Source organism: Monopterus albus, unplaced genomic scaffold (assembly GCF_001952655.1).
Source record: "Monopterus albus unplaced genomic scaffold, M_albus_1.0 scaffold182.1, whole genome shotgun sequence".
In the NCBI taxonomy this organism is placed as follows: domain Eukaryota; kingdom Metazoa; phylum Chordata; class Actinopteri; order Synbranchiformes; family Synbranchidae; genus Monopterus; species Monopterus albus.
In genome coordinates, this window is record NW_018128062.1 from 1,025,253 (window position 1) to 1,047,023 (window position 21,771).

General features: G+C 42.2%; 2 protein-coding genes across 3 annotated transcripts in view; one reads left to right on the forward strand and one right to left on the reverse strand.

The window, feature by feature from the left end:
- hnrnpub (heterogeneous nuclear ribonucleoprotein Ub) overlaps positions 1-7,681 on the reverse strand; it is an 8,776-nt gene extending 1,095 nt beyond the window's left edge. The window contains exons 1-13 of the mRNA XM_020616981.1: positions 7,072-7,681; positions 5,571-5,685; positions 3,520-3,599; positions 3,201-3,340; positions 2,893-2,992; positions 2,299-2,411; positions 1,854-2,117; positions 1,639-1,758; positions 1,383-1,511; positions 1,118-1,286; positions 744-1,028; positions 347-618; positions 7-84 (exon numbers count right to left, since the gene is read on the reverse strand). Of these exons, the coding sequence (XP_020472637.1) occupies positions 7-84; positions 347-618; positions 744-1,028; positions 1,118-1,286; positions 1,383-1,511; positions 1,639-1,758; positions 1,854-2,117; positions 2,299-2,411; positions 2,893-2,992; positions 3,201-3,340; positions 3,520-3,599; positions 5,571-5,685; positions 7,072-7,522 (2,316 nt within the window). The 5' untranslated portion in view covers positions 7,523-7,681. The remainder of the gene's footprint in view (positions 1-6; positions 85-346; positions 619-743; positions 1,029-1,117; positions 1,287-1,382; positions 1,512-1,638; positions 1,759-1,853; positions 2,118-2,298; positions 2,412-2,892; positions 2,993-3,200; positions 3,341-3,519; positions 3,600-5,570; positions 5,686-7,071) is intronic.
- A 2,266-nt stretch (positions 7,682-9,947) lies between these two features.
- kif26bb (kinesin family member 26Bb) overlaps positions 9,948-21,771 on the forward strand; it is a 34,680-nt gene continuing 22,856 nt past the window's right edge. Inside the window, exons 1-4 of one of the 2 annotated variants that reach the window (XM_020616975.1) lie at positions 9,948-10,643; positions 12,524-13,000; positions 15,253-15,374; positions 15,506-15,677. In XM_020616975.1, the coding sequence (XP_020472631.1) occupies positions 10,404-10,643; positions 12,524-13,000; positions 15,253-15,374; positions 15,506-15,677 (1,011 nt within the window). In that variant the 5' untranslated portion in view covers positions 9,948-10,403. Of the gene's footprint in view, positions 10,644-12,523; positions 13,001-15,252; positions 15,375-15,505; positions 15,678-21,771 lie in introns of those variants that run through there. The other variant, XM_020616976.1, reaches the window with a different exon arrangement.

Consider the following 21,771-nt stretch of genomic DNA (forward strand, 5'->3'; position numbering starts at 1 on the left):
GCTGCCAAAGTTACCACTGTTTCTGTGGTTGCCAAAGTTGCCATTCTTATTGCCAAAGTTGCCACGGTTACCACCTCTCTGAAACTACAGAGGAAGAAACCATGAAATAGCCAAAAACCTCAGCATGTAGCAACAGCTGCTATGAAATGTGTGTAGGATTCAACCACTTATAGAAAACTGACTGCAGTTAGGTTTACAACCCATTTTTAACAAAGGCTACAGGTACATGACGCTGTCGATTTATGTAACAGTATAAATACATTAAATGTTCTTGGTGCAACAGATATTGCCTTAAAGCCTCTGCAGTCAGAACATCATGATTTACAAGTGCCATCAGCAAAGCCACCTGGTTGGGATGTCCCCTGTTTCCACCACGATTCATACTGGCTCCACCTCCTCTGCTCATGTTCCCTCTGTTAACTGGGCCACCTCTGTTCATGGGTCCCCCTCTGGGTCCCATGTTACCCCTCATTGGTCCACCCCTGGGGGACCCGCCTAGGCTGGGAATATGGCCACCACCCCGGTTGAAGTTTCCACGGTTGGGAAATCCTCCCCTGAAGGAAGGAGGAGGTAGGAAGCCGCGAGGTGGGCGGTTGAAGCCGCCACGGGGTCCAGGACCTGTAGACAGATCACAGCACAAATGAATGCATGAATGCAATTTCAGCTACCTAAAATTATACAAATTTAAAGATTGTTACATTTTCTAAAATGGCATTAATCATATCCATAAATATCAGTCCTACCTCCTCTGAAGTTGCCTCTGTTCTGGAAGCCTCCCCGGCCACTGCCTCTCTGTCCAGGTCCGCCACCACGGCCAAACTGGTTCTTGCCTCCCCGGCCACCACCACGCAGGCCGCCACCACCTCTTTTTGGTGTTGTGCTTCCCTGGTTGGGTTTCTTCTCAGCAGGCAGAGCGGTCTTGCTTTCCTCTTTGTACTGTTCCAGCAGCTTGGCAGCCTCCTCCTTCTGCAGTTCTGCATAGATGACCTCGCTGAAGCTCTCTCCCTCCTCAGGCAGAGAGTAGAAGCCTGTGACAGAGGGGAAACAACCAGAACATGATTAGGGGTGCAAAGACACAACCATATCATATGGGTTTTAAGTCCTAAACATCTTTTACCTTTCATTTTGAGGACAGCATGCTCAGGCACTTCTTTGCCATCACTTTCAACCTTCTTCTGGACTCTCTGCTTGTAGTCTTCATCAGAGGGACAGACCACCACAGCCTTGCGCTGGAACCCTGCAAACAAACACATCTTCCTCTTCTGGCCTGGAGCAGACAGATTAGTCTGGAGAGAAAAGACATTGCATTACATCTTTGATTTTAGTAATATCTGCATCAAATTGACAAAATGCAGAGTTCAGGTTCCTCACAAATAACTTACATGATCCAGGATGTAGTTCCTTTTCTTGCGGGCTGCAATCTCAATGAACTTTCCCAAGAAGAGTGGGGCTCGCTGGGAAATGGCAGTCAGTTTTGTAATGTCCTTTGACTGGCGTTTCAGGCTGTTGATCTGTGTTAAATGAGACAACATGAAAAGTTTTTTTTTTTTTTTTTTTTTAAAGAGGGGCACAATCTGTAAGACATACAGGATGACAAGGCATGTCTGAGCTGCCACAGAGCTGTTCTTCAGTACTCACCATCATTTTGTCCACAATGGTGTCACTGCCCAGGATGTAGTATTTCCCTGGGTTCTCCTGGACATGGTTCTTCACCCATGTAGTCTTCCCTGAGCCTGGCAGACCCACCATCACTATGATCTAAGATAAAACCATTGGGATCAAAGTCTTCTTATTATTATACATATACGGTTACTAACTACTTAAAAGAATACCTGCACCTATAATATGCTTACCTCACAGTCAGCCTTGGTCTGTGGCCCCTTGAGCCCCCGGACTCGCTCACTGACGGGGATCTGCTGCAGGAAGGTGTAGTCCTGGGGCTGAGGGAAATACGGAGTCTCCATTTGACCGAAGTTGAACTCCACAGCACAGTTGTGGCAGATTACATGTGGGAAGAGGGCCTGGCCATTCAGCGTGTCCTTGCTGACCTGGAACGCGACAGCAGGCTCCCCACCATTCTTGCAGAATGACAACACCACTTCGTCACCCTCAAAGTCCTAAGCAAAGAAAGCAAGACGGTTTCGGGTTTTCTGGTGTACATTAAATACAAGATCAACATTCTGCAGAGAATATTGCAATTTTACATTTGTGTGAGGTAGCTGGTCATTTTATTTTGGCTTGGTACTGTAAGAAATACAGATACAAATATAGTAGAATACAATCAGAGTTGTGTCTTACAATAAGGCAGCAGATGACATCATTCTCCTCAAAGGTTTCTCCAAAGTCTTCTGTCACACAGTTTGTGGTCTTCTTGCCTTTCCCAGAATAGGCATATGAATGCTCCTCCTCACCTACACAGTAATGGAATAATACACTAACCTACAAATGCATGTTGTGACAGCAAACAAATGGCATAGATTTATTAAGACACTAAGTCTCCAACAGTGAAACCCTGCAACTCATCTGCTGACACCCAGCCAACCACCATTCTGTGATGCACCCAGAGATGGAGCCATTTTATATGTACATGTCATACTGCTTACAAACCACTAGAGGGACCTCAAAGGTCAGAATGCCTTTCACAGAGGATAACAGCAAAGTGGCATGTTGTAGCAAATGGTGGCACTGATATTATAGGCAACAGCCCAAAACGCACTACTAGATTATCTACCGGTTTTCACCCAACAACATGTGTGATGTGACCAAGTAAAAATGGTCTTGACAATGAAATAAACAAACAGAAAGCCACTGTTGGTTGCAACACCTCAATCAAGTGATGCTGAACACAGCCAGAGTGTAATATGCCCAGAGCTAGAGTTCAACGAGACTGACCCAGGAGCAGCGTGCCAGTAGACAGCGACCAGCCAACCTGCACATCATGGATCTCCGTGTTCTTGCTGGAAATATGCTTCACTGGAATCTTCTCTGTAATCTGTCGACATGATGCAAAACACATGAACACAGGTTCCGCTTCCACTAGTCTAATGTTTGTATTAGCTTTACCATTTACACGCACTTTGTAAAAACTACTTCAAACTCCACATTAGCCTATAAACATTCAAGGACCTAAAGAACAGTGAGGTAGAGCAGAAAGTGGTTAGTTACTGCAAGTGCAGTGTACTTCAATGTTGTTACTGTACCTTCAACTCAAAGCAGGCTTTGCCACTGTTCACACCGTAGGTGGCCTTGCCTCCGGACCAGAGGTAAGCAAAACTCTCCATTGTGAGGGATGAGGCGCTGTAACGGTCCCGTGACACCTTGAAGTGCAGGTCGCAGTTGTCTAGAGCACAAAATTTGCATTTGTCAATTTGTATCTATGTAAACAAGTCTCTGACAAAGGGAATTAGAACCAAGCATGAATAGTGTTCTAGTTAACAGTCATGTGAGTCTTCTTGGCCAAATATTCCGTGCATATTCAGCTTTGAATTCAGTTAACCCAGCGGAACTGGAAAAACTTACAGGTATCCAGGCAGACTTTTGTATCATCAAACTCCTCGTCTTCTTCCTCCAGGGGTGGCACAGGAGACTTAAATGAGGCCCTGAAAAGAGACACCAGTCAGTCAGTCAGTCAAAGCATTCAAGAGTCAGTGCAGCTGCATGGAACATACAGCCTTGGGTACCACTTCCTGAAAAATATTGGAGAAGAGAAGTGGAAGGAGACTAAGGGAATACAAAACAGAAACAGTAAAGTGGGCAAGCGAGCCTCCAAACTTTCTGGATTGTCAGCTGTATTGTGGGCCGTTGCAGACAACACTTACCTTGCAGTATCCAGGGAAATCTAAAATGTGAAAGATACACAAAAAGAAAGCACCTTCGCCTCCCTCACCATGCAAGGCTATCCACTGGCTCGGTGTGTGCACCGTGGGGTCCCAGCAACTGGGGCTGTATTTGTGTACAACTTTTTGTGTATGAAACTCTAAATGAAAGGTCATGACTAATCACTTCTGTGCAACTGTGAAACTTTGCAATACAAGTTGTCACCCTGCTTAACTGCTTGCTATTAGCAATGACAATACTGAGCTACAGCAACTTACCAACTCTGTAGCTTGATATTATGTACTCTAACCCCTTAGTGGAAGTTAAAGAAACTACTCAAAATGTTTCAACAAATATATATATATATATATTAAAAAAAAGCAGATATCCCAGTGATGCTTACGTATTGTTTCAGCTGAAGCTGTGATCCAAGCCCAGTGATGTGGACTTGTATTTGTAGCAAGTAACTGATCTGGAGTTTAACGATCCATTCTCATCTACAGCAGTCTTAACATTTCTCCAAGTCCAGTGACATCTGTCATTGTATTTGTCCTCCAACAGTCCTGAGCGCTGTACAAATAGCTGCTGTTGGGGATATTTATAGTGGCTCTGGAGATCATACTATCTAGGTTGGAGCATACGGTCAGTGGTGCCTGTCAGCAGGTCACACACCGGCTGCCACTCTGTGGGGTCATGTAGGGAGGATTAAAGCTCTACAACTTTGAGAAAAATTCTGTAAAATGAATTTTTAGTTGGGGAAAAAAGTATCCATCCATCAGACAGGAGGAGGAGGAGGAGGAGGGGGAAAAAAAAACTAAAAAACTGAAGCCGACGCAATATAATCATGTTCCAATCATTCTGGCACCCTGAATATTTGTGAGGAATCCCAGACTTTTCCAAATTAGAATTTTTTTTTCTTCAAGAATACTTCCATTTTTAAATCTTTCAATCCTTAGTATGTCAACAGCGCAATGAAAACAAAACACTGACCAAGAAGTAGGTACATGTATGCCCACATACACTCATCAACACCCATACACACCATGCGTGATGTCACCTGCGTAGGGATAGAAAAGAGCCTTTAGAAACCATTTACCACACTCAACATGATAGCACACACATACGACATGATACATGAGACAGAAATAGCATTTTGACATCATACAACCAGTGAAATAAAAAAACAAAAACAAACTAACAAAAGAAAAAAAAAACCCATTGCGAGTAAAAACGATGGACCGTCAATAGCAAGCTCCTCTGTGGACGTTCCAAACACTTTGGGAAGTTTGCTACCCCGATGCAGTGGACCCCACCTCCCACACGTATCCGCTATTCCTCCCCACCCACCCTCCATTCAAGAGTGCACGTCTGCTACTTTCCTCTGGGTTCTCTTTGAGCAGCCTTGCTTCACCTTGAGGACACATCGGGCTTTCCAAAACAGTAAGTGGCATGAGGAACAGATATGAAAGTTCAGAGACTTGATAGATGCACTTCTGCTACAGAATGCAGTTGATTAAAGACACAATATGAATGGGCACTGCAGAGGGTAAATGGTAAGGCTCTTTAAGTAGTCAGGGATGACCCTCAAAAATGTGTGAAAGTAAAGTTAATAGTAAATAGTATATACTTGAAAATGAGGCTTTTCCTCTTGCTAGTTATATATGCATTGGCACTTAAAGCCAATACAGTTCAACAAAGCTATGGATGGCGCTTCAGGGGTGCTGAAGGCCATTTCTGCTCTGTTCCATCCTTACCAGCTGTATTTGTTCTCTTCAATAAATTCAAAGTAGCCCCTTCCATGTTCCTCCCGGCGTCTCTTAACACCCTTCTTATTCTTCTGATCAGCATTCGTGTCTTTGTCCGCATCTCCTTTGAAAATAGAACAAAGATATAGAATGAGGTGCTCCTTTTTGTGTGAGAAAGAGGTCGGACTGGCAGTGGGGTTCTGGCCCACAAAGCCCGTTCATTTATAACACTGTGTCGACCATAATCACAAATATTTAGGTAACTAAGAGGCAACACCTCATGATTACATTAAACAATACAATCATACTCCATAAATTGCAACAGCTCTAATGACCAGATAGTAATTACAATGTAAGCTGGTCCAAATGAACATTGTTTACTGGGGCTGGAAAAACAAGTCTCTGCAAGGTACAAGGCACATGAACCCTGTAATAAAGGGCTTAATAATTTACATATATAAAGTGTCATTAAGAGGCAAATTGTCAGGCAGAAATGCATCATGCAAGGAAACAGGGAAACCTACTTTGACCTGTAATGACCACCCTCTCCCCCATACCTTACCCTATATTACTCGAGTGCTTATTCATTGCAAGTCCATATTTTCTACTTGGATCCAACAAGATGACACTTCCTATTCAAATCACGGACAAACTAGCCATGTGCTAACTACACAAGCAGTTCAGCGCTCGCCCCATCTTCCGCACAGCACTGGCTTAGCTATTTCAGGTGTTCCCCGGCACTTTTGAAGTCCAGCACATTTTTGACTCGATACACAGTAACAACACGTACCATCTCATGCGCAGGAATTTTGTTCAAAGGAGTCAAATTTGATCCAAATTTCCAGACTTTGGAACCGCCCAATTGTCCTTTGAGCCTACGGTAACTAGCAACATGGCCTTGGAAGCACGAAACCCTAAAATCTTATTTTGTTTTTACGTTGACATTTTTGTTAATGTCAAAGTTTAAGCGGTTCATTGCGCACCTCCACCCTAACGTTACCACTCAATTCTGTATCCAGCCTTCCATGTGGGAACTACTGAAAGAGCTAAATACATGTAGCAGCTAGTTAGCACTGCACCACAAACAAAGAAAATGACGTTAGCTGTCTGGCTAACATGCTAGCCCAGCGAAAAGGAAAGGCAAACTAAGCTAAACTAGCAGCCTATTTCTTGCGTCATTCACTTAGTAATTGTAGTTAACAACAACCAGTTATAAAATAACGTTAATAATGGGAAAATTCACGATGGATGACTGTACTATCGATGCCCAGAAGTCGCAAAATTATTACCGTTAGCTAACCAAAGTGGTGACCGTCGGCTAACTTTAATTTAGCTAACCGGCTAACGTTAACGTTGGCCTACCAAGTTCACGCTATCTAGCTCAAGATGGACGCTGTTAATTTCCCAGCCGGCTCCCTCCCATAGTAGCATTAATGCTCGAGCAAAAACCGATACGCAGCCACAGACCATCGAGCCAGTCACATTTTTATAGCCATTTTGGTCGACTCACCCTCAGCAGCATGGTCCCCGGGCTCACCATCTTCTGCGTCTATTTTCTCCATGTCGTCCACATCTCCCTTGAGCATGGGGTCCATTTCGTCGTCCTCGTCCCCCTCACCCATCTCTTCGTCCTCGGCAACGGCATCACCGCTGCCATCCTTCTGTGGCTCTTCCTCCTCCTCGTTGGCCTCCATGCTTTCTTCTGTCTGGCCCTCGCCTTCGCCCTCGCCCTCGCCCTCTTCTTCTTCTCCCATACCCTCCTGATCTGCGGCCTGACCAATTCCCTCGTCGGGTGCAGCTTCTTGGTCCAGTGGGGAGTTTCCAGCAAGGGCCTCCTCGTCCAGCGCGGCCTGCAGGCGGTCCATCAGCTCGGCCTTCAGCCCCTTGTCCGAAAGATTACGCTTTTTCAGCTCATCCTTCAGCTCGTTAACTTTGAGCTTTTTAACATTGATTGAGCTCATTATTAATGTTTGATGGCAAAATATATCAAGTCAATTTCACGACTATGACGATAAATAAATTAGTAGACGCGCTCTGCTCAACGGATGTAGATCACAACTATGCCAAATGACACCCGCGGTCCAACCAATGTTTCACCCGTTAAAAAAAAACACTGTGCTGAGCCTGCGGTGTAGGATAGGAGGACAGTGTCCCCTACCGTAACTACCCAGCGAGCAGCGCAGCTTGCTTATTCTGCCAACCATCTGTCGCTGCCGTAATAACAAAACAAAAACGGTGCTGTGGAGGCACGAAACGCAGAGAAAAACATACGCCCATTAGACAGATTAAATCCAGGATATTACTTATCTTTATTTCATATTTACACAGCCATAATACATTTATAAGGGAATTGTTATAATAGGATTATAAAATCGGATAACTTCTAGAAAAAGGATAGTAATAAAGACGACAGAATACCGTAATGTACAAAATTAACCATAAGAATAAAGGTTCGTGTACGAAGTAAGCCGAGGTTAAACTGTAGGCTACATTATGTAAACATTTTGTAAAAGCAATGTCTTCCAGTGAAAAATATGATTTAGAAAACAGTTTAATGGAGTGAAGCTCATATACATACCAATTTTTCAAAAAAGGGAGCTATTTTATTAAACAAGTAGTTGAAAAACATTTTTCAATACATTGCTGGTAATTCAACTATATTCATATTTTACATTGTGATTCACGTAGTTACATTAGTTTTGCTCCATTTTTGTGTAGTTAACTACTGAAACTATAAATAAAAGCACAATAAAAGGAGATGAATACACTTTGAGTCATATCAGTTTGTCATATCAACAAGAGCTTCTGCTCTGACAAATGAAAAGATGGTCAAACACTTAAAGAATAAAATTATATATTTATATTTATTTATGTATTGGGGAGTGAAGGGTACTCTCTGGGAAGGTAACCAAAGGGTGAAGCTATTCATTATCATGCTAGCTGATATTTTCTGGGTGTTTGTAGGTTTGCTACAACCCTTGCAATCCCAGGAGATATGGGATGGATGGCTTGTGAAGTTAATGGAATTTACTGCCAGGTTATGGAATAGGTTAACTGGTATGGCTGATACTAGGCAAGCTAAACAAATATTTAAATGTGACATACAACAAAAATAGCCTTGGATAACAAACATGACATGTGTTCTATATTTGGGTTTGAAGAATACTTATGACAGTTGCAGAAATTGAGTAGTATTGCAGTAGACTCAGTTAAAGCAGCATAGGCTACTTATTGTGAGATTAAAAATGACAATTTCTAAAAAATTATGTATTTATTAATCTTGAAAAAGAAAAGGGAAATAATGAGATGGTGGACATGAATGATTCACAAAGAGACATGCTTATTATTTAAGGAATGCTTGGGAGCTTAGGAAGAAAACTTCATGCCAGTAAGAAGTGAGATGATGATGTGATTATGATAATAATGTATGATTTAGAAAGATTATATTAATTAATTAGTTCCTTTTGTTTGAATTACTGGAAGATGTTTTGAAGGAAGCATTATGTTGTCGATATATGATGTAAAGGTGTCCTGTAATCCCATGAGGGGTGGGATTTGAAATGGCATCACATTTTAATATATCCCTTATTCCAGACAGACTTAGATCTGAGGTAATAAACTCAGCTGAGTTACATTTGTTGTTACATATGTAGTTCAGCTTCTTGATATCTAGAAAAGCTACACTGTTTATAGAGCATTTCAACTTTTATCCATGTTGCAAATTCTTAAGTGTATATAAACATATATTTCTTCTTTATGCTCATTTGAATCTTTATTACAACTGTTTAACTGTTCGTCACTGGTCACTTGCTTTAGCAAACATATGATTTCATCTTCTCATAAAGAGAATGGTTGATGACTATAAATCTGCACCTATACATAACTGAAGGAAAACAAATGCTGCAAATTTCAGACTTTTCTCGGTTACTCTGGATTTTTTTTTTTTAAATGTATCCCCAAACCTCTCTAACTATTAAGCACTTAAATCTACCACCTTTGTGGAAAAAAACAGTGAAGCTCACTTGACGTGAGCTGTAGTCTCCATCTTCTGTTACGCCTGCTTTTCTATTCAACTGATTGTCTCTATATTTCAATGGGGCCTAAATGTTTGAAAACTCCCTGCCTAAAGAATTAGCCTGCGTTTTGAAAAGAAAGAAATTCCAAGTAAAAATCCACAAACAAAGGGTGCAACTGCAAGTTGTGCTGTTTGTCTGAAGACTTGCTCCTTACCGCCTCACCGAGGAGCTTATAATAAATGGCCAAGTCAATTCAGGACGGGTCCGTCTGAGCGCGCACTCGTCCCCCGCTGTCATCGCATCTTTGAGACAGTGGGTCTCCAGCCTCTTAGTTTGCCATAGTTTTTACTTAAGCTCACCATGAGTGAAATACTTTTTCTTTTTATCCGTGGAGCTTCGGCAAAATGAAATAAAACTCCACCCCACCTTTGTTTGGATATCTTTTTAAATATTAACAAGTTCTCATGCCATGTCTGACTGGAAGAGGAGACAGATTTCCTGCCTCGGTCAAAGGAGAACACTGAGTCAGATCTATTCTTTTTGAGCACAGCTTTGTTAACATTTGTCAAAGACTGCATGGTCCACATGCACTTCCACGTAAGACGAACACTGTTGCGCTGCTAAAACATTTGGGTGTGGTTACACTTGTCCACGTCGATTCATATCTAATTTCCCACAGCCAAAGCCCACATGCATCCGTTTTCTAACGATGTACATCTCAGAGCTCAGAAGTGCAGCATCACTGTGAAGCCGCTTTTCTGCAGGTGTTAAAGGGAAAGACCACCAGTCCAAGGAGCGCCTTACTCCTGAGGGAGCCGGGGGGTCTATGTGCCAGAGAGCGGACGCTGTCTCGTCTCACATGTCCCTCCCTGGGTCTGTGGGAGACCGTATCAGGAGTACAATGTCGTTTGGTAGCGGGACTATATGCAGAGGCTCTGTGTCGGCGGACCCCGGCTTTGTGAGTTTTGATCGGAAAGTTGCGTGTTGTGAGAAGTGTTCAGCGACCCTTGTTGCTCTGAAGAAACAGGCTCTGAGTCTGGCTGTTCACCATCACTTCTCCTGCAAGGTCAGTAACCACAATACTCTACTGGAGCTGGAGGATGATGTAGTGGATTAGGCCCTATCATAAATGCACTTAGGCTCAGTCTGCTCTTTTTTTTAGCTGATTCTTGATAAAATTAGGAAAAGCATTTTAAGTGTTGGCATAGAAAAAAATCTAAAACATCTCAGGACTTTTCAGCAGGTGGTGGTACTGGGTAATATTTGTGAAATAAATGAAAATACACAAGGATACTGCTATTTTTATGGAATACACCTGTGAAGTAACAGTTATTTTAAAAACTGTGATTTAAAACAGATTCATGAGCATGTATGAGCTTCAGATATAAGCACAGTAGATATACAACAACATAAAATCAAGCATTATTAATATTAATCAGTTCATAGAGCAGCAGAATTTATTTTTTAATTGCTTTCTGACATTTTAGGGACCAAATATTTGATCAGTTAATTAAGAAAAAAGTATCAACAATGAAACTAACCTATGGTTGCAGCCCCTCTAATCACACACTTTGTTTATTAAACTGCTACTGGTTTCTGACAATGTATGTTTAAGAATAAAAAAGTGTGTTAATGATCACGTGGGCACATCAGTCTTTCCAGTGCTGCCTCTGAGAGGAATGCATGCCCATGATACATTTCTGCATCCATCTGCATGAACACATTCAAATCGACAAAGTAAACCACTGCCACTGCTGCACGAGCGGTTTCAAATGGGCATGAATATTTCATCTCGACATCCTCGTGTCGTCTCCACAGGCCTCCCCATTGAGCGAAGGCTATTTATTTTGTACTCTTGAGTGGGATGGGGCATGGATAGAATGTTTTCAGAGAAATACCACAGTGTGAGCAGGACAGAGAGATGCTGTGGCCAGAGACATGGTCCAAGAAATCTTATAAGACAACTACAGTAGCTCCCTGCAGGTTTATTGATCTCAGCCTGATGTCTCCAAAGCATCATGCTCTGTAGTGCTATCTTTTCATATGGGCTTATAATCTGACAAAGATGGAAAGTCCAATCACTCGTGCACCTTGTATATTATCATTCTCTTTATGAAATGCAGAGCACCCACCTGAAACAGGTGCAAGGATTTGTGTAGTTTTCCTCTTTGATGTAGCATAAAGAGGCTTAGTTATCCCTTAATATTATTTTATGGAAGAACTACATGTAGATCTTGATGTTTCAGCACCTTTGGAGTTTGAATGACTTTGTTTTACATACTTGCTCAAAGCTTTAATAGTAGGTTGTTCCTCTGGGAGAATATGGGTCACAGGCAATGTATTGGTAGCAGGATGGATAAAGATGTACAGGGAGTGTGTAAGTGTGTTGGACGTCAGAACGTGTCAAGGGCAGAACAAATACGATGTGAGATGAAAAGTGTGTCTTTGTCAGGATGAAAAGCAAGATGATGCTTGATGGCAGTTTGTGTCCAGGCTGGAACTCAGAGGTCAAAAGACTCTTTAAAAAAGTAATTAGTTTATAACATTTTCAAACCTCATGTTGCCAGAGTTTTCCTGTTTAGTCAACTTGAAATTTATAGGTACATTTTACTAAGATGACAGGGGTGGTATTAATCAATACAACTGACTCTATGATTACTTCACTCAGTGCTAAGATTGCATGTAGTGCCTTCCCATGACTCAGTTTTCATTTGCTCAACAATCATTCATGTAATTCTCAAACCAGATATCACACAAAGCAAATTAACATCATTATTGTGTCTTCACTCGAACTGTGTACTTACTAGGTTTTGTGGAAAAGGAGCTCAGGTCAATTACAGGAAAGTGTAAAATGCACAAGAATAACATTTTAAACAAGTCTAATTCTGGTTTTTAATTGTAAAATTATGTCTGCTGTTTCTTTTTTTTTTTTCTCAAATTTTATAGGACTATAGTGGCCTGTCAACATTTCTTAATGACAACCTTCGTGTCCATATTCGGTCCACCACTGAATCCATGGACAGACAGAGAGAGCAGGGCCGGTGTGGAGCCTGTGGTACAAACCTATACGAGCTCAAACAAGAGGCCATCCACCTGGCCCTGAGTAGGGGTCACTCATTAGCAAAGCCCTCATTTGAACCCAGCTTCAGCACTGGCACACTGCTGGGACGAAGTGAGACAAAGCATGGGGACAGGGCTCCAAGGGAAGCTGCCACAGCTGTGCATCAACCACATAGTCAACCCCACAGTCCTCACAGCCCGCGGAGCCCCAGGACTCCTCAGAGGACCCCTCAAACCCTCAGAAGGAGGGGCCCCAAGCTCCCCAAACCTGATATGGGCCACTGGGTAGAGGAGCAGCAACAGTTGGTCACTTCCAAATCTGTGTCCAGAGCTGATCGTGTCACCATCTACCCTTACCAACAGGTACCCCTCACAGCTTTCTCTTACCACCCATCACACATCTCTAAGTGAGCAGACCTTTTAATGAGCCATATGGGTAATGTACATCTTGACACCTGCATGTGTCCATGTGTCAGCTAGACAATGATTCATAGTGCCTAATCAGAGCTTTGATCCCGTGCCTGAGGACGTTGTTTAAAAGTACTTTTGCTAATGGAATGGAATTGGGTCATGATTTACCCCTGTCATAAAAGCCAGCCAGTCAAAAGCACAAAAGCACTTGTGATCAATAGAGGGATGGTCATATTTAACAGGGTGGCCGGTGAAATGCTGTATGCATTACTGTGATGGAACCCCTCAGCAGATTGAGCCCACCATCCCCAGACTCCAGTAAAAAAGCCTAGAAAGGTGAGAATTGTTTTATATGATGTAGTTGATTCAGTTTTGGTGGGATTTTACTGCTGATCCCTATGGACAAGAGGAAAATTCTCTGTCCTGTAAGCTGTAAAAAGGTACGGCAGCTTACTGGTGTTGTGCATGGGGCAATAGTTACAGCTTTTGTCAGTCACTTTAGCAGTTGTTTATGTCATGCTGATCAAGATGTTTTATATTGGTTCTCTGTTGAATAGTATGACCTCCCAAAAACAAGCCACTAGTTCATTGCAGATGTCATTACATGCAAAATTGGTGAACTAGTTGTCTTTAGTATGTAATGTTGTATCACAATAACAGTAAAAATGGTAAAAGTGTAAACGTGAATCTGTCCAGTCTTTTTCAATCAGTCTCCCACATACAGTAATGTGAAACTTTGTACTGTTGAAAGTGATACATGCCATAGAGAAAAAGTGCAGCCTTGTGCATTTTCAGTCATTGTCATTAAAACCTGAGCAATAGTTGGCATCAGAGGATACTTCCAGAGCACACTGTTATATTGGAAACACTGAGTAAGATGGAGAGGGTGTTTTCATCCAACTCATGTTAGCATAATTAGCAAGTGGCTAATAACAGCTAGCAAAATAGAAATGAGAAGCAAAGTTTTATCTGCCTTTATCTGATTTAAAATACTTGTGTTGTTTACAAGAATTTCAGGGGTTAAATCTGCCACTGTTATCATCAAGTGCTATGTGACTGGAAATCTTGACCCACATAGCAACAGTAACTGAAGGGTGGGGCTGAGCAAATAGTCAGATGGACTGGAAATGTCTTGAAAGTAACATTGTAACCAACCTGTTAGTGTTAATTGAATGCAACATCTTACTCTAATGACAGTTTCCTGGTTTGTGCAAGACTGTAGAAGATGCTAGCCAGACGGGTTCAGAATGAGAGCAGATCAATAGAGGCTGGTGCAGCTGAGATGAAATAATATGAGAGTAGTGAAAGTGGAGAGGAGCAAGGAAAGAGGAGGCAAAAGGAAGGTGGAGGAAAAATGAACTGCACAAGAAGACAGTGAAATTAAGTGTTTAAGATGGGAGATAGGATAGAACGGATGAAGGAGTGAAGGGTGAGAAACAAGACAACAAGAGATAGTTAATGCCCATATGAAAGGGAATACAGAGAGAAATCAGAACAGGGAGAGAGAGACAGATAGTGAAATGAAGGCAAAAAAGGACTGATACAGTATACTGTAAGTCCACAAGAAGAGCGGAGGGATGGGGAAGTATCTATGCAATTTTACTTATTACCTCTGTCCTTACAAATTTCCTCTCTGTCTTCTGCCAAACCAACTACTACTGCAGTTGTCCTGTGGCACTAATTGGCATTATATGGCTGGACATTATTAAAAGAAAGAAAAAACAGAGCTGGTATTGTTATCTTGCTGAGACACTGATGAGATGTGAAGCTTGACAGCACTGTAACACAAAGATGCTGGCTCTGAGGCTGGCAGCGAGTCGCTGTGACCTCATGTTGAGCAGCAGCATACATATGCTGAACAGGTCATGTTGCACACAAATGCCAGTTATGAATGAGTGTAAAACATATGTCTGTTTGTGTTAGAAGCCGTGATAGAACGATCATTGTGCCTCTTCAACTCTGAGTTCGTTTAAACTCTGACATCATACACTGTTCCTCCTATACCTTGCATGGCTAACTAGAGTCATAATGTGAGTAATGGCTTATGTTTAACCCAGTATGCTCTGAGACTAGATGCCCTACCTAGACAGATGCACCCCATCTTCCTCCCTAGAGTTATTCCTGTGATAATAGACCCTTTTGGAATGGGTGCTGGTGTGCAATTATACATTTGGATGTTTATAATGAGCCCTCTTTCCTGGTAGGCTGCAGATGATGCAACACCAGGCTGTGGTGATGCTGGGGTGGTACAGACCAGCTCAAAGATCCCTCACATCTCCAGAGTAGTGACCATTGCCAATGCTGCTGCGATGTCCTTTTTGGCTAGGTAAATATACTGTATCTATATGTGAATTAAACAAGCAAATGTCTGTGTAAAAACTTGTGTTATCTGCAGCCTGTCTGAACTGATTACACCATAAGTTTCATATGATACGCCACCTTCCCTCCTTCCTGCAGAGCAGCTGAAAAGCTCAACCTGACATCGAGGAAAAAAGGCCAGGCTTCTGATCCAACTCCCGCCCATCTCCCCACCTGTTTCAGGGAGATCATCCAGAAGAACCCACCACGCATCCCCTCCTGCCTGCTCCAAGCTGCCACCAGAACAAAGGACTCACCCAGCGTTGACAAGGTATACCATGAGGCTTCAAATTCCAGTACATGTACATGCAGATTTTTCTATATTTCAATAAAACAAATCTTATTTGGCTGCAGGTTCATTTTAATTCAATTCACATCATTTCAATTTATTTGTATAGTGCGAGTTCACAACAGTTGTCTCAGGGCACTTTACATAATCAGGTCTAGACCTTATACTATAAGAAAAACCCAACAAATGCCCTTGGAGCAGCACTTGGTGACAGTCGGGAGGATAAACTCCCTTTAATGGAAGAAACCTTCGACAGACCCCGGCTCTTGGTGGGCGGCCTTCTGCCTCGACCAGTTGGGATGAGTGGATAGAGGAGAGAGAAAAGAAAAGCACTGAGACACAACAGGTCATTATGGTACCATGAAATAGCAAAAGCCATAACATGCTAAATACCTTCCTACTCTCCATCACTGTCCTACTAGGATTATAATACTATACAGTATCCACAATATACAGTGCATACATATGCACACACATAAACACATGGGCATTATACTTGGCTTACTTGACACTGGCTGTCCTCTTCTTGAATTTACTCACTAACCTGACACACCAACTTGCCAAAATGAGTTGAACATAATATCTGTGAGGTGGTAAAAAAAAGTTGAATGACTTCAACCTAAGTGTATGTCAATGTCTTGTTAAGGAACAGTCACACAGGACTAGGACCTAAAATGCAGACCATGGCTAGAATGGAGCTCAGAAAGTCTTTATTTACACAATAAGGTACAATGAACTATGGTACAATAAGGTACAATCTACAGACTGTACTCTCCAAATATTACCAACATGTGGACAGTCCCACCCAGGGCAAGAACACTCTGGATCATGTTTACAGTAACATACATGGTGCATACAGGGCTGCACCCCGCCCCCACTTCTGATACTCAGACCACATTTCCTTGTTCCTGTATCCAGCCTACAGACAAAGACTGAAACAAACAAACCCTGTCACCAAACAAGTTAAACTCTAGACCCCAGAGACAGAAGGCACCCTGCAGGAACACTACACAGTACACAAATACTACTCCAAATAGTCAGTCAATAATACACAATTAAATGTGCCATAGACTGGGAGAGCATTCATATAGAAGCTCGGTATATGAATTAAATGATGTTTACCCAGGGGAGGTGACAGTGGTGCGGTGGGATGGTTAGAGCCATCAGATGAGTTGGCGCCGCAGATGGCTACCATCAGTTATTTGGGGAGGTGACAGTGGTGCGGTGGGTAGAACAGTCATCTCCTAACCAGAAGGTTGAAGGCTCAAATCTCAGTGTTTCCAGTCCAAGTGTCCTTGGGCAAGACACTGAACCCCCCCGATGGTTAGAGCCATCAGTTGAGTTGGCGCCGCAGATGGCTGCCATCGGTTCTGTACCGGAAACAAATTCCTTGTGTGTAACATACTTGGCCAATAAAAGTGATTATCCTTATTTGGCCCTAAAGAGGGGAGTCCCACAAAAAGCAACACCATTTTCCAGACCTAACCTACCCTTAACACAAAGCATCCATGAACACTACCCTCACCCAAAGAGCAGATACTATATGTGGCTTAACATCTGCATTGTATTTTATTCTCAGCAGTTCTTTTTTTAAAGGGCATCAGATACACAGATTACAGACTATATAGTATTTCCGTTAATACTGTACTTGCAATACTTAAAGAATTAGGGTTGTCAAAGCAGTGTTCCAGGACTGATTTTCAGGACTCATGACTCGACTCAGACTTGAACAGTGATGACTCGGACTTGGGCTCAGGCTCGAATATTGACTGCATTCAAACTCGGAAATTGGAAACGAGGACTTGGGCTTTTTTTTTTTTTAAATAAACCAGATTTGTCTCTTTAACATTGGGGTGTAAGCAAACTAAATCAAATGTCTTCATTAGTAAAACTTTAGTTCTAGATTTCCCAGTCTTTATGCAGTGCTACTCACTTCGTCTGTCAATTTAGCAAGTAGACACAAGAGTGTAACCAGTCCTCTCATCATTCACTCTTGGCAAGAAAGTGAATAAGTGTATTATCCAAAATGCCAAACCAATTCTTTTAAACATAAGTTTCTAACTAAGACAGAATGCAGGGAGCTGTGTGAGCAAATGATGTGTAATTGGAAGTCTAGTTGCAGTAACAGATTAATTCATCAGACGTCAAAACACTGCTCAGTGGTTGGTATAGTCAGAGACAGGATTTTACTGCTCTAACTGTAAAATTGTCACGGTGGCAACTATATTTTCTTTAGCCATGATCATGAGTTATCCGGCAGAAATGCAGCATTCATGTGCATTACTGGATGATGTCGTGTTGTAGCTAAGTTGAGCCATAGACAGAACTGTGATGACACCTCCATTGCACCAACAGACAGCAGCATTTCAAATTGATGTAAGGGCTTTTACGCAGGGGTGATGTCATCCTAAACACAGCCTAACCAATCATAATCTCTCATGATGCCTGACTTGCAAAGTGTTTCTCTAGTAGTATACACTGACATTTCACTTTTAAAATATTGAATAGAATAGAAAATATAAGCTGAATTAAATATACTTCCACCAACAGTGATCTTATAGTGGTATAAGAAGACAATTAGAGTCACTTGATGAAGATCTTGTGTTACATGGGCCACTTTGTATCTTATATGTGTAAATACATAGAATAGGTCTGGGTTGGTGGTGCATCTTACCACCATCCTTACCAACAACCTCCACCTTGGAAGTGTTTTTACCACCCATGTTGGCAAGTAAAGAGATTACAGTCAGTTTGGGGGAGATCCTATATCGCTCCTCCTTCATGATACATTGTAATATATTGCTAATGTCTCCATCTTCTTCCTCCCCTCCTCTCTGCTTCCCTCCTCTGGGAAAAATAGGGAGATCAATATGGCTGCCTACCCTAGTCTTGTCCCAGACACATGGGCTCTTGGGTTTAGTATAGAGTTACAGATAAGGGCCACACCTGCCTGAGCACTCTGCTGTGTGTGCGTACATGTATGTGCACAAGAGCAGAGAAGGATTTTTCTCTGTCTTTAAAAGGGTGCCTTGAATAATTTAGCCATCATAAATAGAGTTTGACACATGTTCAATAGGGTTAGGGTTTGTGCATAAAATTATAAGGAGGGGTAGAAGAAAAAATCTTTCACCAGCACTGGAAAATTATTATGTGGCAGATGGAATATGGCATTGTTAGGTATTTTTAGTCAGATAGAAATTGGATAGATACTTTATGTATTAGAAATGTTTAGTGGAGATAGGATGTCTAGTTAGACTGTTAAATGCTTAGGCATGCTTATGAGTTTCTACAGGGTACATCTGGGCAAGGATAACTAGAGAGAAGAGTTGATGACTGTCAGCAGACAGGATGTTTAATATTATTATTATGACGTGTAGAACTGTAGCCTTAGCCATAATATGTTCCTATGTTCAAGTCACGACATGTACTAGAGGTTGTGGGAATGTTTTTAGCTACACACCACTTAACCAACAGACACACACATTCACACGTTGATTTGCTTCATGTTTTGACTACTGCTATAGCCAGCTGCAAAGCTGGTAACAGAGACGTCTCGGTTGACGTTTCTGTGTAGTATGGGGCTAGCCCAACCGAGGGGATATAATGTATTGGCCTGGTGGGTTCAGGGTCTTTCATCTTACATCTGCCTGCGTGCAGGTTGGAGGTGCAAGATACCTGAGCGTGTAATGTTAATTTTACCTGTGTTCATGGAATAAATCAGCACTGTGTTGAAGTTACTTGGACTGTCTCGTCTCTTAGAGTTAGCAATGGTTATAAGAACCATATCCTGCAGCATTCAGGTTTTTAAATGGTCAGTGACGGATGATGTCGTCATGATGTAATGCAGTCCTGTACAATTTCAAGAAAACCACATTCAACTGGGTGTCATGGTGCACAGGGCTACTTGCAATCTCGCAGACCTGAATCGTGATTATGAATCACTTTATAATTGGTTTAAATACCACAACACAGATTATTGTCTTCTGTGAGGTGAATGTTTTGCCTTGTCGTCCTGCAGATTAAGACCTATGAGTCTTGGTAAATCGCTGTCAGAGTCAGGATCTAACTTGATTTAAGACCTTAAAGCCCCTAAACCCTACGGCTTCCTGTAGAGAAATGCATTAAAGAATTAATGTCATGACATGTGGAAATATAGCAAGAGGCATGCATTGCCATGCAGCTGTAAGTGGATGCATAGTCTCTGAACTAACCAGATCAACTGGCTGTTTACCACAGCTGAAAGAAAACATGGCTTTGTTTCATTTAAACATAGATGACAACATACTGCTCATTATTGCATTTACAATTGCAATTTTAAAAACAGATGTGAAATGTATATCACTGTAATTTTGTAACAGGTAACTTTTAAACAGCAAATCTGAAGATTTTGTGGCATCCATATTTAGATTTTAGAGTTTTCTCGCTCTATACAGATTTTGGCATGCAAGGATTCAGAATCAGAATCTACTTTACTGCCCAGGTGTGTCGGACACACAAGGAATTTGACTCTGTACATCGGCTCTCAATGTGTATGTAAATATCCCCATGCAAGGGGCAAGTAAACAGTAAACCAGTGTAAGGCTGTGTAGTATAACAAAAGTAATAAGCAGTATTAACAAGCAACAACCAGGGCAAACGATGCAAAATAAGCAGTATAAACAGGCAGTAAATAATGCAGACAGACAAAGGAATGCTCACTGAAATAAGATAAGTAGGAATAAAAACAGAGTACTTAAAAATAGAGACCTGTACGAATCTGTCTAATCTGTACAATGTATATTTACAGGTATTGCACTGAGGGTTATTGTCCAGTCATACTGTTGTGGGTCAAGTGTTCATCAGAGTGATGGCCTGGGGGAAGAAACTGTCCCTGTACCTGGTTGTCTTGGTGCACAGTGACCTGTAACGCCATCCAGAGGGGAGGAGTTCAAACTGATTATGTCCAGGGTGTGAGGGGTCAGCAGTGATCCTCTCCGCCCTCCTTTTGACCCGTGAGGTGTACAGGTCCTCTATGGAGGGCAGGCTCACACCAATGACCTTTTCTGCAGTCCTGACTGTCTGCTGAAGTCTCTACTTGTCCTGTTTGGTTGCTGAGCCAAACCTAACAGTGATGGAGGTGAAGAGAACAGACTCGATAATTCCCCTGTAGAACTGTATCAGCAGCTCCTGGGGCAGGTTGAACTTCCTGAGCTGGTGCAGGAAGTACATCCTCTGCTGTGCCTTCTTGGTGATGGTCCTGATGTTGGACGTCCACTTCAGGTCCTGGGAGATGGTGGAGCTACAACTAACGTGTTTGTCAAACCTGCAGTAGAACTCATTGAGGTCATCTGCTAGTTGACAGTCCTCCACAGCAGGGGGGGATGGTTTCCTATAGCCAGTGATGCTTTTCAGGCTTCTCCACACAGACGAAGGGTCGTTGGCTGAAACCTGAGCTTTCAGCTTTTCAGAGTAGCTCCTCTTTGCTGCTCTGATCTTTGTCAGTGTGTTCCTTGTCTGGCTGTACAGAGTCCTGTCCCCACTTCTGTAAGCCTCCTCTTTGGCACGACGAAGCTGCTTGAGACTTACTGTGAACCAGGGCTTGTTGTTGTTGTATCTGCAGAAAGGCTTTTTGGGCACACACGCATCCTCACAAAAGCTGATATAAGATGTCACAGTGTTCGTCCAGGTCTGTATTTGCAGTCTCAAATACACTCCAGTCTGTGCAGTCAAAGCAGGCCTGTAGCTCTGACTTAGCCTCCTCAGTCTAGCTCTTCACTGTTTTGACCACAGGCTTCGCAGTGTTAGGTATTTTTAGTCAGATAGACATTGGTTAGACACTTCATGTATTACAAATGTTTAGTGTAGACAGGATGTCTAGCTCAGGCTGTTAAATGCTTAGTCATTCCCATGGGGTACTCCAGGTTGTTTATGTTCAAGGATAACTAGATAGAAAGTTGATTACTGTTAGGAGACAGAATGTTTATTGTTATGACGTGTTTAATCATAATCGTAATCATAATATTTTCTTATGCTTAATGTCATGACATGTCACTAGATGTCATGTCAGAATGTCTTAGATACACACCACACAATCAAC